This window comes from Gavia stellata, chromosome 1 (assembly GCF_030936135.1).
Source record: "Gavia stellata isolate bGavSte3 chromosome 1, bGavSte3.hap2, whole genome shotgun sequence".
Classification (NCBI taxonomy): Eukaryota; Metazoa; Chordata; class Aves; order Gaviiformes; family Gaviidae; genus Gavia; species Gavia stellata.
The window spans coordinates 100,432,447-100,446,865 of NC_082594.1; the positions used below are offsets into that span (position 1 = coordinate 100,432,447).

Consider the following 14,419-nt stretch of genomic DNA (forward strand, 5'->3'; position numbering starts at 1 on the left):
CAAAGTGCTCCAAATTAGCAGTGGTCTGGCAGCAGTCATAAAAGCTGCAAGAAAGAGACTGTGTAATTGTGCTTGTCATGAACAAGAATATAGTCTGCAGCTGGTGTACAGAAATGCTTCAGATCTGTATGGGAGTCAGAAGAAAATGAAGTAAGCTACTAACCTCTAGCTCAAAGAGAGTTCAGCAAGGTATCTCCTTCAAATACTATGTTCCTGCCACAAACACGCAGCATCCTGGTGGTGTCTCACCTGCCTGCCTGCCCAGACATTTCGAAAGTAACTTTTGCAATAATGTCTCAACAATATTTTCCTGGCATTGCTTCTTTTTTCTTAGTTTAGATATATGCACACCTCAAAATCTTTCTAAGCTATCTCTTCTGGTAGAAGAGTGCCACCTCATGACTGATACAGAGGAATGAAACAACCCACAGCGGTAAAGCTGAAAGCACTCAAGTGCCCACGGCCAGGGAGGACTGGAACAGCTCATGCCCTGTGTACCCAGCCAGCTTTCATCCAGCGCCACAACACCCGGAGACAAATACTCCTTTGCCAAACAAGTGCTTTGTGAACATTGTTCCAGGAGAAAAAGCTTAGCATCTTTGCTGAACACCAAGCCCATGCTCAGTGTTGAATACATATTCCTCAGGAAAAACAGACATTATTATTCAGGCTTTTATACACAGTGTTTCTTGCTCCAAAAGCCCAGTCATTTTGTTTCAGGACTCCTCTGTACTATCTTAGGTACCTCTCCTCTGCAACTGTGTAATTTTGAGTGTGAGCACCCTCTTTTCCTTGCTTCCTCAGACAGCTTATGACATACCTAGCCACCTCTTCTCAAGCTCATCATTTTTTCCGTACTAAAACAACTAATTTTCTCACTAGCTGAGATAAATATTGTTAAACGAAGGAGAATTTTGGGGTGCTAAAAAGTCCTAATGCCTCTTTGTTGCGTCCATAAATGAGGTGCACATGTCAAAGAACCTCAGAATTTCTCTGCTCCATCACCAGGTGGAAATATTTGAGGCAAAATCAGACACATATTCTCATAGATTGATTTGTCTGTGCTTCTCCCAGAAACAGTTAGTCTAAATATTTACAATGCATGAAGAAGGAATAGGACAAAATAACTTTTTGCTGGTTCTTTGCTACTTTATTTTTTCCTTTTAAATGAATTCAGGCATTGAGGAAAGTGTTAGATTGAAAAGCCTAGAGCTTGAAATGTGTTGTTCCTATTTTTTCCCAGAACAGAAATATCAGGAGAGTAGTACTGAAGCTTTCCTAAAATCCCAACTCTACTGCTGCTGTTCTCCTTTATTGGACTCATTGCTAAATGCTAGACAGTAATTAAAGATCAGAATCAGCTTCTTCTTCACCATCTCAAATAAAACCAAAGTCAATTAAAACCAAGCGAAATACTAATTTTTCTAAAATGGTCTTTGATCTACTAGCAGGTATATTAATAGCACCTATTATCAGACAGGATGCCAAGCAGCTAAAATATGGATACAAAGTTTGACATAAGTTGAATATTAAATAGTGTTTCTGAAGTGAAAGATTTTGCATCTCATTCCCTGAGGCAACCAGTTTTTTGCTCAGTCCTGCATTTCAAAAATATGCTGCTAAAGTTGACAGATAGCCAATATTATTAACCTGAAAGCATCAACTTAATAAGTCTCATCCTATGAACTGAAAAAAACAGAAAAAAATTAAAACCCACTTGCTGTTCAGTGGGAGGATTTTAACAGCACAGATGATTTTCTTTGCATAACTGCTAGAAGGCCTGCAAAAGTTCATCAAAAACTGCATGAAGTCTGGGATTGGCTGATTCTTTTGTTGTGATAAAGATAACAATAGCTGCATCAATAAACCCTATTTAAATTTTAATTAAAGATTATTGTTATGACAGATTAATTTTTAAGCTTAGTGTTTTTAACAGTCTCCCTTAAAAAGATTTTTATAAAGGAGTTGACCAATCACACTAAATAATAGCATGAACAAGTATTTGGTTCCTTAAACTCTCTCCCATTAGGAAAATGAAAGGCTATAAGGTCTACTATCCAAACCCATCATTTGAAATACTAGCAAAATTAGCCCAGCTATTCCTCCTCCTCCTCTCAGATCAGGTAAGTTAGCTCTGAGCCATGTACAGTGTGGGGGACCTTCAGACAGGACCGCAGCACTGAGCCCCTTCAGCTCTTACACTGAAGATTTGTAAAACCAGGGACATGGCTCATGCTTCAAAACACCTGAGCAAAATTTCTCCACCTCCCAAGGGTTATACTGCCAACAGGCCATAGGAACAGGAATGGGGCTAGATGCAGGTCCATGCTTCAGCCACCAGAGAGGAGAGAGGAGCAGGTGCCAGCTGAATTAAGCACAGGTCCCACCACTGTCACCGAAGGCCAATGCCTTCAAGGAGCTGAGCTTCGTCCAAAATGCCCAGAGAAAGGGCTGGTTGCTTGTTTTCTTGGCTAAGGAACCAGAAAGCAGCTGTGCTGTTATTAGCTGGTGCCACAGAGCTGGATCGATCCAGCTCTCACACATCTCCATGCCCAGCTGCTTTTTGTAGGCTGACATGTGGTAATAGCTGGCCTTCTCAAATGGTAGCTATGACGGTTTCAGCGATGCCGTCAGGATTTAGATTTGTCTTGTGAAAACCACAGAGCACCTCTACAGCAGTCCTCTTGGAACTCTTTTGGGTGAAATATATAAATCAAAAATGTCATCTCTGAAGCAAAGATATCTTTAGAAAAACTGGTTTCTTCAAGTTGTCTCTTCTAAAAGCAAGTACCACCTACCCACGTTTAGCTTTTTTTCCAGCCCACCCAGAAGGATGCACCATTATGAAACTGCCCAGGCAACCCCACTGAAATGTTTTGTTGCTTACCAAAAATCCAAGTGATTTTAGATAGAACATAATTTCTCTTTATTTGTGCTGCATTTCCAAACATCACTTCGCACCAACATCTGCCTGGCAGAAACAAGTGCTTTATCCTGAACTCTCTTTCATCTCCTCCTCCGATTTCACAACAGCTAAACCAGGCTTCAGCAATACCATTAGCCACAAACCTAGAAACAACCACCAGAATACTTTGTGAGTGATTCACAGACTTTGTCAAAAAGCTAGTGATCTTCCTTATTTCCTGAATTTTACAGCATGCCAAGCTGCATGTTCACACTGTTTTGTCTTTAATCCTGGGTTCACAAACATTTCCACAGTAAAATGTGACGTTTTTATAAAAAGCTCTAAGTCAGTAAAGTTCAGGATAGAGCAAACCTTGGATGTTCTGTTCTCTTTGTAAGTAGCATTTTAAGAAGAGAAACAAAAGCCATCCAAACATGCAGACTCAAATTATGTGTTTAAGAAGTCTGCACAGCAAGAGGTGAAATAGATCACACGTATATTTTAATTAAATGTTTATCTCACAGTCATGACAGCGCAAGTGTGCAGCAGCTACAAGCCGTTATAGAAAATGCTTCTTTCACAGCAAGCATCGTTCCAACTAAAGGTTTTTTTCTCCCAGCCATCCCTTGGCATTAATGCTAACATGGGATTTCAGCAATGCCCAGACATGCCTTGTTCTAGTCTCAGTCCCAGTTACTACTGTGTGCTAAATACATGTTCCTCAAGAGGGTTGCACAGGCTATGCATTATGTAGCATAGAGCCAATGTAGCAGTCAGCTGTATTTTTCCACAAAAGATTGGCCATCTTGGAAGAGCTCTCACATAAACAACGCTTCTACCTCTTTCCAAGGCCAAATGCATTTAGGGTCCATATTCTCAGCAGTTAAGCAGGCAATCTGCAGAACATCCAGCTCTACTAACGCCATCCATGGGCATTGCCCTGGGACGTTTGCTGCAGGTGCATCTGAGTGATTGCATCTTGCAATGTTAGCCTAAACATTTTGGAGAAGAAGCAGTTCTCATCCAAACTGCATGTCAAAGCTGGAGTTTTCAAAAAGACGCAGGGTTTTATCAAACTGTGACGTTTAAAAGTGTTAGAGGATGCATTTTTCTTTTCTTCATTTCCTACCTGGGATTTATATCTACCCCTTTCCTACCTTCTGCCTCCCCAGCAAGGAATGGAGAGAGAGGAACCTGCTTCTGAGTTGCTGATCTCATTTAGTCTTTGGGTTTATGCAGAGCAGAGAACAGGAGCCGTTCTACTGCTTTATTCCCCCAGAGTAATGCAGCAGCTCAGGTGACTCCTTCTTCACCCTTCTTTTACCCAAAACTAGATTTTCTTGTGGCCCTCCACCCCATCGTAAAAGGTGATGGAAGGGGTAGGGGACTCAGAGCCCATGGAGGAAAAGGGACTCCCTTTAGCCTCCCTCAGCCTGAGATCATGCTGCAGGAAGCCAGCTGTGGCACAGCATCGCTGCACACCGGTGTGCAGCTGGGTGTCCCCCATCCTCTCCTCTCCTGGTGCTTTTATGAGAAGTTTTTCCCCAGCAGCAGTGAATCTAGTGTCTGGAGAGAGACCGTGAAACAGACTGAACCCAAAGTGCTTTCAAATGCCAAGGTAACTAAACTGGAATAATTGTGTGAATTATATATTTCCTGAAGTTCTCTGGAATAAGAATTGAAGATGTTGCTTATGACTGTGGAAAAGAAGTAGGAAGCCAATGGGAACTCATTCAAAGGCTGTGATTCTTGCTGACTGGTCATCCTCTCTGTTATGGAAGAAACCTAGCAAGACAGATGGATAGGCAAGACAGCTGGATAGGTCCAAAATCATAAACAGGACTATTAGCCTTCATGTACTGCTAGGGGTCTTCTCCACACCCCCTGCCACCTAGGATCCTCTCTGCTCCACTCTGGTGGGTCAGGTTGCACTGCTTAGCAAAAAATGCTGCCAAGACCCTTCTCTGGTGAGGCAGCAGCAGGCAGCTCAGCTGGAGCCTGGTGCCTTCGCTGCCTGCTCCTGGCTGTTTGTCAGGGAATTGCGGAGCAAGCTGCTTGCACACTGAGCCAGAGAAGAGCGCCCCATCTGCACGCAAGAATTCAGGAGGAAGCCTGCAGATTAATAGTAATGTATTTTTAAAAGGTCAGGACAGGTCTTCTGTTTACTCAGCACTTCGCGTCTTGAAAGCAGAGCCACCGAAGATACAACCGTGTACTGCAGCTTCTTTAAAATAAAATTCCCCTATGTCCTCCTGTGCGGGTATCTGCTAGGAGAAATAAAGCACTTGTGTGGTGCTGATTCAATGTCTGAGAAACCACTGAATCTATAAATGTATCCCAACAGTCAAACACAGAGTAGGGTACAAAATCCTGGTACTTCATGTTCCAGCTCCACCGAATTGAATCTCCTGTTTCCAAGGACTCCAAGTGCCAATTCTGGAACAAGCTTCTCTCTCTGGTCAGACACTGCCTTATTTGATATATTACATTTCCACAGATTTAGTCGACAGAAAAATGTAATCATCATCCATTTAAAAAAGCACAGCTGAAAAAATGATTAAATTCATACACATCAGGCAGCTTGATTTGCTGGGCATGGCCTGAATATAAGGCTAAATGAAGGTTAAATATTGGCTGAATAGTAATTGTACCATCTCTTTGAGAAGCTGTTTATTGAGAATGTGTATGGTCCTGTTAGCTAAAAGTGGCAGCACATTTGAGATTGAATCAGACAAGCTTTTCTGCCTTATGCATGTACCATTTCTCAGACTAAGCTACATGCAGTTAGAAAGCGAGAAATTAGACACAAAATACTCAATGAAGTATATTTAATTCCTGATAGGAAAAATATTAACCAAATAAATCAAACATTTCTAACTCAGCATTTTTCCATCGGAAAATATCATTTCACTGGCATCGAAATCTCCTACTGGGGGAAAAAAATGTGCATTTTTTTTAATGTTTTGAAAAAGACTAAAACATGGCCTTCTTTTTCTAATTTAGATGCTGCATTATACAATATATCACATTTGAAGAAATCAGAATGAAAACAGAATGCTTTGACTGATTCAAGCTAGACTTTGTTTAGAATTTAACTTACTATCAATTCCATTTTTTTATACTTGTTATTTGTTGTCATCTTGTTTAGAAAGAAATAGATTTTGGAGTGTCAGAAAGTCCCACTGACTCGAAATGATGGCTTCTCACCAGCTCAATTTCCTATGCATATTCACCTCTTGTGCAAACATGACCTAATAATATATGCCTTCTCCCCTTGGGGAATGTGATTTTATTACTGGTGGTGGTGGTCAGGCCAGCCGCTCCAACCCACTCCATGGCATCTTGCATTTTCTGATGTGGAGCTTGCCCCTGGTCCCGTCATCAGCTGTGAGACGAAGACAGCAGCTACCACAAAGACCTCTGATCAGAATTCACAGATGGCATTAGACCAAAGCTATAAAATTTCAAGTATAACGATCAGCTTCTTGGTCTGATTAAGTAAGAAATATGAAAATAGAAATACCAAATTACTCGAATTATTTACAGAAAAAAAGCACCAGTATTAACATTAAAAAAGGAAAAAGAAAACAAACAAAAAAGCCAATGAAAGTTAATTCCTTATGTTCTCATAGAAAAAACATCTGTCCCCCCTCCCTTCCTCTCCCACTCACACACACACTCCTCTCTCCAGTTGCTGCACCAGAACCGGGAGTGGGCATGCTGTGATGTAGCTGGGACATGGAGAAGACACGCACACCGTTCATAACCCACCGCACGAGGATGTCGTGCATAGATTCCCAGGCATGCTGAAACACAGATACATTGAAATGCTCACCAGCACCCTTCCAGTTTTTACTCCTTTCAAGAGCTTTAGACATTGCTCAGGATGAGATAAGCATCCAATTTCCAGGTTTGTTCTGAATTAAGTTATCAGAACCCCTGGGAATTTCCCACTGCTAGCTCTGAATAAGAGGTTATATATATTTAATTTTTTTTACTCAAAACTGAAAAAAACCACTGATTTCTTGTCAGATGTACACAAATACAAAAAGGAGGGGGAAAATGTCTTACTACAACATGGTATTTGCAACATTTTCCAGCAATGACAACTGATGCTTCGGGCTTTACAAAAAGTGGTGCATTCAGGGTACAACATGACTTTTTTCCTTTTTTTTTTTTAGCTTGGTTAAAGAGAGCAAATTAACTAATATGGAATGTTTCTGACAATAACTTGGTGGACAATAACTATGGAAATTTTATTCTAAATCCCTGTTCTTTTTTGAGGCAATCATTTTCACACCAGGGAGAATTGTTTAGTACAAATTTGACAGTGAAAGTCTAGATGAGGAAGAGAATATACTGCAAGCACATCCACCGCCTTTAAATCTCAGCATGTCCCTTGTGGCACACCAATAAAACAGACCCAGCAAAGCTAGGTAATTTGCCAAAGCCCACACAATGTCTGCAGGAGAACCAAGGTATCAATCAGGAGTTCTTGACTCCTAGCCTTTTGCTTGTTTTTAATAGCACACACTGCCTTCTCATTCTCCTTAACATCTAAAAATAGCAGACTGAAAAAATCTTGCACCAAATATATTTGAGACCCAAAGGTCATCCAGGCAGAAACCACCTCTCTGCCTTGTCGCACGCTGCTTGGTGATACTTAACGAACACAGGAGCAATCTCAGATACAAACCTAGAAAGTCACTGTAGCTTTTTTGAGCACCATACTGGAGTTTCAGACAGGAGGTGCACATTCGTCTAATTACCTCAGTATTAGTGCCATTATCACAGGGTTTAAGCAAAATTCCCCCGTCTTCTCACCCTTGCCCCAGGCAAGGTGCAAGAGTCAGGTCTAACACTATGGGTCAGCACCTCCCCTTCTTCATAATTCCTACAGCAAAATAGTTTCATCATGAGCACTGACTCATAGGCTGTAGGAATTAATCTCAAGGGGCAGAGAATTTCCTACATGTTTGGTTTCATTTTTAAAAGGTTCTTACTATACAAATGAACCTTCTGATGAAGCAGACCAAAACCTCTACAGTGATACCTCAGCAAAGGACGAAGAAAAAAGAATTAAGACAGGGTGAAAGCAATATAATAGGAGCATCACACGTGCACATGGAAGTCTCAGCTCCCAGCTGGAGACCCCAGAGCAAATTCTGTATTCCTGTACATGAGTGAAACTCCACTCACCCCAGAAATGGGGGCACCACTGTTTTCTGTGCACACATGAGTCCTCTGCTGCTGAGGTCTTACTCCAGGCTGAACTGTGAAGCAAACTTCCCATGCAATGACCGAAAACGGGTCATTCTTATGGGATATCCCATTCAATTTTGTGCAGCAGAACGTCTGCCTCGTTCTGCTAAGTGCCAGCAGGAAATCGCTGAACCTTGAACCTTGAAATCGGCTTGACATCGTGGCTGTCAGCCAAAAAGGTGCAGTCAGTAATGGGCTGTAATTCTTGCCCCCTTAATTTCATTTAGAGTCCTTTTTTTATCACAGGAGTGGAATCTGAAAATAAAAAGTCCTGTTGTAATAAAGTCCACCTCAAGTAAAACAAAAGCTGAATGAGGTTGTCGCTATGTGTAATCTGCAGTAGGTTGACCCAGAGTTGAAAATCACTGTATTTTGGGCCAACATGTATTTGATTCTGTGATTCTGAAGTACGCTTTTTCCTCTGACTTTTTTATAGCATTTTATTTTTGATGGCTCCCATCACAAAGTGAAATAATATATGGTAAGAGTGCATGACACAACATATTATTGTGTAAGCTCCTATGAAATCTTAAATTAAGTGCGCTGTGAGGAAATGCATCAAGTCACTCTGGGTCACCACACCAAACCCTTGTAGCATTGTAAGACAGCACAAAGCATAATCCTAAATAGCAGTAGACAGCATGAACAAACTGTAACCTCAAAATAACTGCACAGGGCGACTTTTCAAGAGTAATGAATCTGGAGGTGGCATCAACTTTGTTATTAATTCTGATCAGTCAAAGGTGGGGTTGTAACCTTACCCGCATATCAGCAACAGCTTAGGGGAATTATTCTGTCATTTTCTTAGACTGCATGGTGCAAACATTAAGCTTGATAAAACCTTTCATTCTAGCTGCAAGGAAAATTGCTGATGGGGTACACTGAAATAGCATCCATGCTCCCAGTCAGGCAGAGGGAGCTACCGCAGCCTGTGCTCTGGAGAGGAACAGCCCACGTGTTATCAGGAACCAGAGCACAGTCCCAACTTCTTGTTGAGGCAAACAGGACATAATGTCATGGATGTGACCAAGCCTGCTACAGCACCCCCACCCCAGCACAGGTACCTTGCGGCAGGAGCCCAGCTGTGTGTCAAATTCAATGCAGTCAGAAAGCGGCTTAGCGGGCTGGCTCCTGCTCACAAGCCACTCTTCACTCTGCAGAGTTGCTCAAGTCTCTGTGCAGTTCAGTTCCTCACCTGTTGAATGGGAATAATAAGCATTTAGAGGATAAATTAAAGTTTTAATCACACTGGTCCTGTGGTAACGAGACTATCCAAAGCAGTAACTAATCGCTGATTTCAGATACATGGAGCTAATCCCAGCACTGTCAGCAGGACCTTTTTTGTTCCTATCTGAAAGCAAGACAATAAAAATGTTGCGTTAGCTTGGCTGCCTCAAAGAAATAAAAGTCTCCTTCACCCAACCCCCATAACTTAGTTTGTCTCCTCCAATATAACAAGGACCAAAATTCAGCTTGTAACTCGCCTTGCGTAGTTCTCACCCAGGAATGGGGACAGGGGAGTGATAGGAACAGTATCCACCATGGCATGTGTCTTTCACGGAAAAGTGGCAACTCTTACAATGCTGGTTACAGCCCACAAAGCTCTAGCTGAACATTAAACATAATAAAAAAACCCATGATGAAGTAAGACAGCAATTAATTCTACTACTTATGCGACTTGCCCAGCAATCAAGTATTTGCACAACACTTGGTCGTGACTGACCTGTGCAAACATAAAACAAACAGACTGAAACACTGTCATCAAGACCTCACAGAAAGCTGCAACATATACAAAGGCTCATTACCACTCATTAAAAATGCTTTGAGTTTAAAGGAGTGAGACAACAGTTAAGGGCAACCATCAGAGGTCTCATCAGCTCACGGCGTGTTTAAAATACAGTACGCAGTGAGGTGAACAGGTGCAAGCGCAAGCCCACTGCAGGGCAACCTAATCCTGCCGCTGCCGTCCCCCCATGCCAGGCAGCAGGGACAGATGGTGCAGGGAGCTGCGGAGCCCCCGCGCCGTGCCGGGAGGTGCAGGGGGAAGCAGCTGCCCATCCCAGCGGGAATGCTCCGTCACCGCCCGCTGCCCCGGCTTCACTCAATGCCCGTCACAGTGGGGCCCGAGAGTCCAGCCTCGAGGTTTTCGTTGGGCTTCGACGCTCCTTCTCAAATAGGCCGTTCCTTCCAGTTATAGTTTTAATTAGTTTAGAATGAATTATTTGGGTTTCTTAATTTCCCGGCTTATTTTGAAAAAGTCCCATTAATGCTGAGCTAAGTAGCTCCAAAGGCTCCCCAGCTCTCATCTACCCTGAAGGGATCCAATTAAAATGAGACACTAGTCAAAATGTCAAACCACAATCATTTTTAAAGCCATTGTGCAACAGATCTATGGCTACATATAAACCACACAATTACTGAATAAATCACGCAATACTTGGAAACCTGAAGACTAAAACGCCTTCACTCAGGATGCAGCCTCCCCTGTCAACCAAGAGCATGTTGAGAACTTACAGCAAATAATAAAATTCACATTTCCTTTTACAGGACAATTAAAACCATGGAGTACAATGAAACATGTGTAAATTAGACCATAATATATGATAAGGGATTAAATGCAGAAAAGACAGTCCAGAAGCTCTGTTGACTGTGGAGTTGAAGGACCTCTGAGCCAGCACAGGCAGAGGCTGGTAAAACCTCACCATGCAGAACTGCAGAAATCTCTCTGTTCTGCTTCCAGAGCCATGCAGGTGCACTGGCAATCACTTCAACGGACTCCACAACTGTGGCACATTTTAATCTGGAATCTTTGTGATCCACTTACAATTTTTTTCTGTATTAGTTTTCTCAAGCCTTTAGAGAGCATAATAAGGTCTCTCTCATATGCACATCCCTCACTAGATAAAGTCTTTTTCTTGATTTCAACTTACTTGCTTGAAAAATCCTAACTCTTTCATTCTAGCTCTGAAAGTATTTTGTCTAGCTGTGGAAAAGAAACAGGTATTAAATCATTGTTGAACGGGGGACTAAATTAAAAACTAAGGTCAAAATTTCAGATGAGGGTTTGCTTTTAATGAGCTGTAACTCTAACATAATTCAATTAATCTTCTTGACTTCTGCAGAAAATTGCCCCCCTCTTTCCCACCAGTCAAATGAATTTTCCCATCCAAAGCAGGATCACTGAGTACTGGTCTGAGCATAGGAAAGGAAGGTAATACTGTTTCAAAGGGACTTGATTTTTTTTTTTGTTTAATCTCATTGCCCTTGTAATGAAAACTCCAAATTTCCCATTCACTTCGAAGTTAAATTTCAGCAGCGGAGAAGGGGATTAGAAACACATGAGTCTTAGGAACAGCACGCTCCTTTGGGGAATCCCATCCAGGGGTCACTGGTCTTGGCGTGCCACCAAGGAGCAGCAAAGGGGCTGGTAGGAGAGCAGCCCAGCGGGATGCCTGAGGCAGCAGGGAAGACACCACCACAGCACTGGTTGCTACTGGCCCTCTCTTGCCCCCAGCCTGCCGATGTCTCCGTCCTGAGGCAGGGAGATCCCATCAAATACTGCACCCATGCTTCTGGGTCTGCCCAGAAGAGCACTGCAAAAAAAAGAAATGACCCTTTGGGGAAGCTGCTGCACAACTAGTGCGTTTCCCAAATGTATAGTGCTCTGTGAGCTGCTGAGTTCGCCTCTGTCATTTTGTGGGAAAGAAGTTCTTTAGACTAAAAATCACACAGGGAATCTCACAAGAGGTGATTTTGTCGTATGGTTTCATGCCCTTCAGCCCTTCCCACCTGTGAAATGAACAGAAAAATGGTAAGATATTTATATTTCCATTTGTGCATTACCTGAGAATTGAAATGCAAACATGTCTTGTCCACAAAACTGAGAAAAACAAAGGCTTGAGTATTTCTGTCAGGCAAAAAGAAAGAGAAATTAAGATCAGTAAGCACAGTAGAAGTACGGTCCCGTTTCTGCCTGGCTGTAGCAGGTAGGTATAGTACAGCAGTTTTCATGCTAAAGCTTTCCCTGACAGTCACCCCTCTGCAGGGTCTGAGGCGCTGCAGTAAGCGGAGGAAAACGATGGAGAAGCGCTGAAGTACCACAGTGCGGTAACAGCTGGTAAATATCTTTCTAAACATAATGTTATCAGTGAAAAAGATACAGTACCAAGACACAGCAATTTTCACCCATTGGAAACAAGTTATCTGAGCTTGGAGAGGAGGCTCGAGATAATGAGGGCAGAATTATCTAGAGCAGTTTGCACAGCCCTGAAAAAGATCAGAGACATTAAACTACCAATGTTTTCTCTTCCTGTGACTCTCCGTGTGACTTTATATAATGCCAGCAGCACAGAGAAATGATGTGCATTTCTACATACTGCCATTTGTGCCCCCAAATTAAACAATTTTAATTGCTTATGATTACCTTCTAAATAGCTAATGTGTGGCAGGCTTGTCCAGGGGTTATGTATCATTATTTACTAAGTATTTGACATATACCATATAGCTGACGTTTGCTTAGTAATACGTAGTTAATAATGTGCAAATAATTAAAGGAAAACCACCACATTCTCTCCGTGTACTCCCATTTTGTTGGCAGCATGTTTTTGCCCCTTAAATTCACTTCTCCTGACCCTCTTCCTGGTCAGCTGGGTTTCCCCTTCCACTACTGAGCATTAATATTTTATTGTAGTGTTTCCCCAAGTTGTCTGTCTGAGATGGGGCAGGTTTTCCAAGTCACAGGTCCCTGCCATGGCCGCATGTTTCTTCACCCAGAGGACACTCTGGACTCTCTGGACTACACTTTGAGCTTGGAACAGCTGCCTCTCTCCATGCCTCTTAGCAAAATATAGTATCTTAGAGATATTTTTGCCCTGTAGCAGCTCCCAGAGCGAGGTTCAGCAGACCTGTGAAGGGAAGGTAACAAAGAAGTTAGTCCCAGTTATCTGAATTCAACACCACACACAATCACAGTGTCCTTCAGGAGTGTTGCCAATGTTTGTGCATTGGCCACCAGCCCAAACCTCAAAGCAGCGTAACTAAAAGGCAGCTCCAACCTTTAGGGGAACCAAGTCAACCTGTGGATTCCAGGCTCAGGGGTTAGCTCCAGCAGAGAAAAGCTTTTGCAGAAGTTCCTCAGCCTGGGCAACTGCTGGACCTGGCAGCGTGGGTTCGTTACATGCCAGGGAACCAAAGGATGGCACAATGCAAGTCACATACACTCTCAATAAGCCATCTGAGACTCATCAGGGGGTGAGTTACTCGTTGATGAAATACAGGAAGAAGAACTGCATTTAATAAAGAAATGTTAATCATTGTTCACAGACTCGCCACTTGTTATTACATACACGCACAGAAGGAAAGGGCATCAAATAGGTTACATGTTGTGAAATTGCTTTCCAAGCTCAACCTCATAGTATGCCAAACATTTCTTTTCTGGCCTGTGTCTTTTTACAAACACTTCTCTGCCTATATGAATAAATAATTAAGGATTTGGGAAAGCAGTGGGTCCTTATTACAGCACTCCTTCTTTCTCTGTTACAGGAATGACATGCCAAGCTCGAAGTTCATACATTACGAGTGAGATCCTGTGGGGTTACCGTTTCACCCCTGTCCTCACTCTGGAGGACGGATTTTATGAAGTTGACTACAACAGTTTTCATGAAACGTATGAGACCAACACACCAGTTTACAGTGCCAAAGAGCTGGCAGAGATGGCCAGCCGAGCAGAACTTCCCCTGACGTGGTCTGTTTCCAGCAAGCTGGACCAGCATGCTGAGCTGGAAACTGAAGAGGAAGAAAAGAATCAAGAAGACCAAAACGAAAGAAATGGTGATGTGGCCAACTTGGAGAATGAGTCCAAAGTGTAGAACCACTGGAGGCATAAGGGCCACACCACCTCCTTTATCTTCTCCCTCTTTGCTCCCCTTTTCTTTCTCCGATGCCTTTTTTTTTTTCTTCCTTGTTATTCTTAATTCCGGGAAAATAAATACTTACGATGCGAAATATCTACCTGCCCAATTTAAACTCAAGAGATTCACAGACTAAGCAAAGGCATGGGTTAAAGCTGCAATACCCATTATCGATGGTGGAATCTCAATCCCCACCCTGGTAATGGACTGTTGGCTTCCTCGGCACCTCTCTGAGTTCAGACCTTCAGGTTTGTTCATATCAACAACAAAAAAACCCAAAAGCAGTGAGAATATATACAAGGGATTTAAAAGTAAAGGCTAATTAATGCTCATCAAAGTAATG

At 42.5% G+C, this 14,419-nt stretch overlaps 1 protein-coding gene across 1 annotated transcript in view; it reads left to right on the forward strand.

Moving 5' to 3' along the window:
* The window catches only part of KCNJ6 (potassium inwardly rectifying channel subfamily J member 6), a 40,628-nt gene extending 26,594 nt beyond the window's left edge, over positions 1-14,034 (forward strand). Inside the window, exon 2 of the mRNA XM_009811070.1 lies at positions 13,709-14,034. Coding sequence (XP_009809372.1) covers positions 13,709-14,034 — 326 coding nt within the window. The remainder of the gene's footprint in view (positions 1-13,708) is intronic.
* Positions 14,035-14,419: the final 385 nt, after the last annotated feature.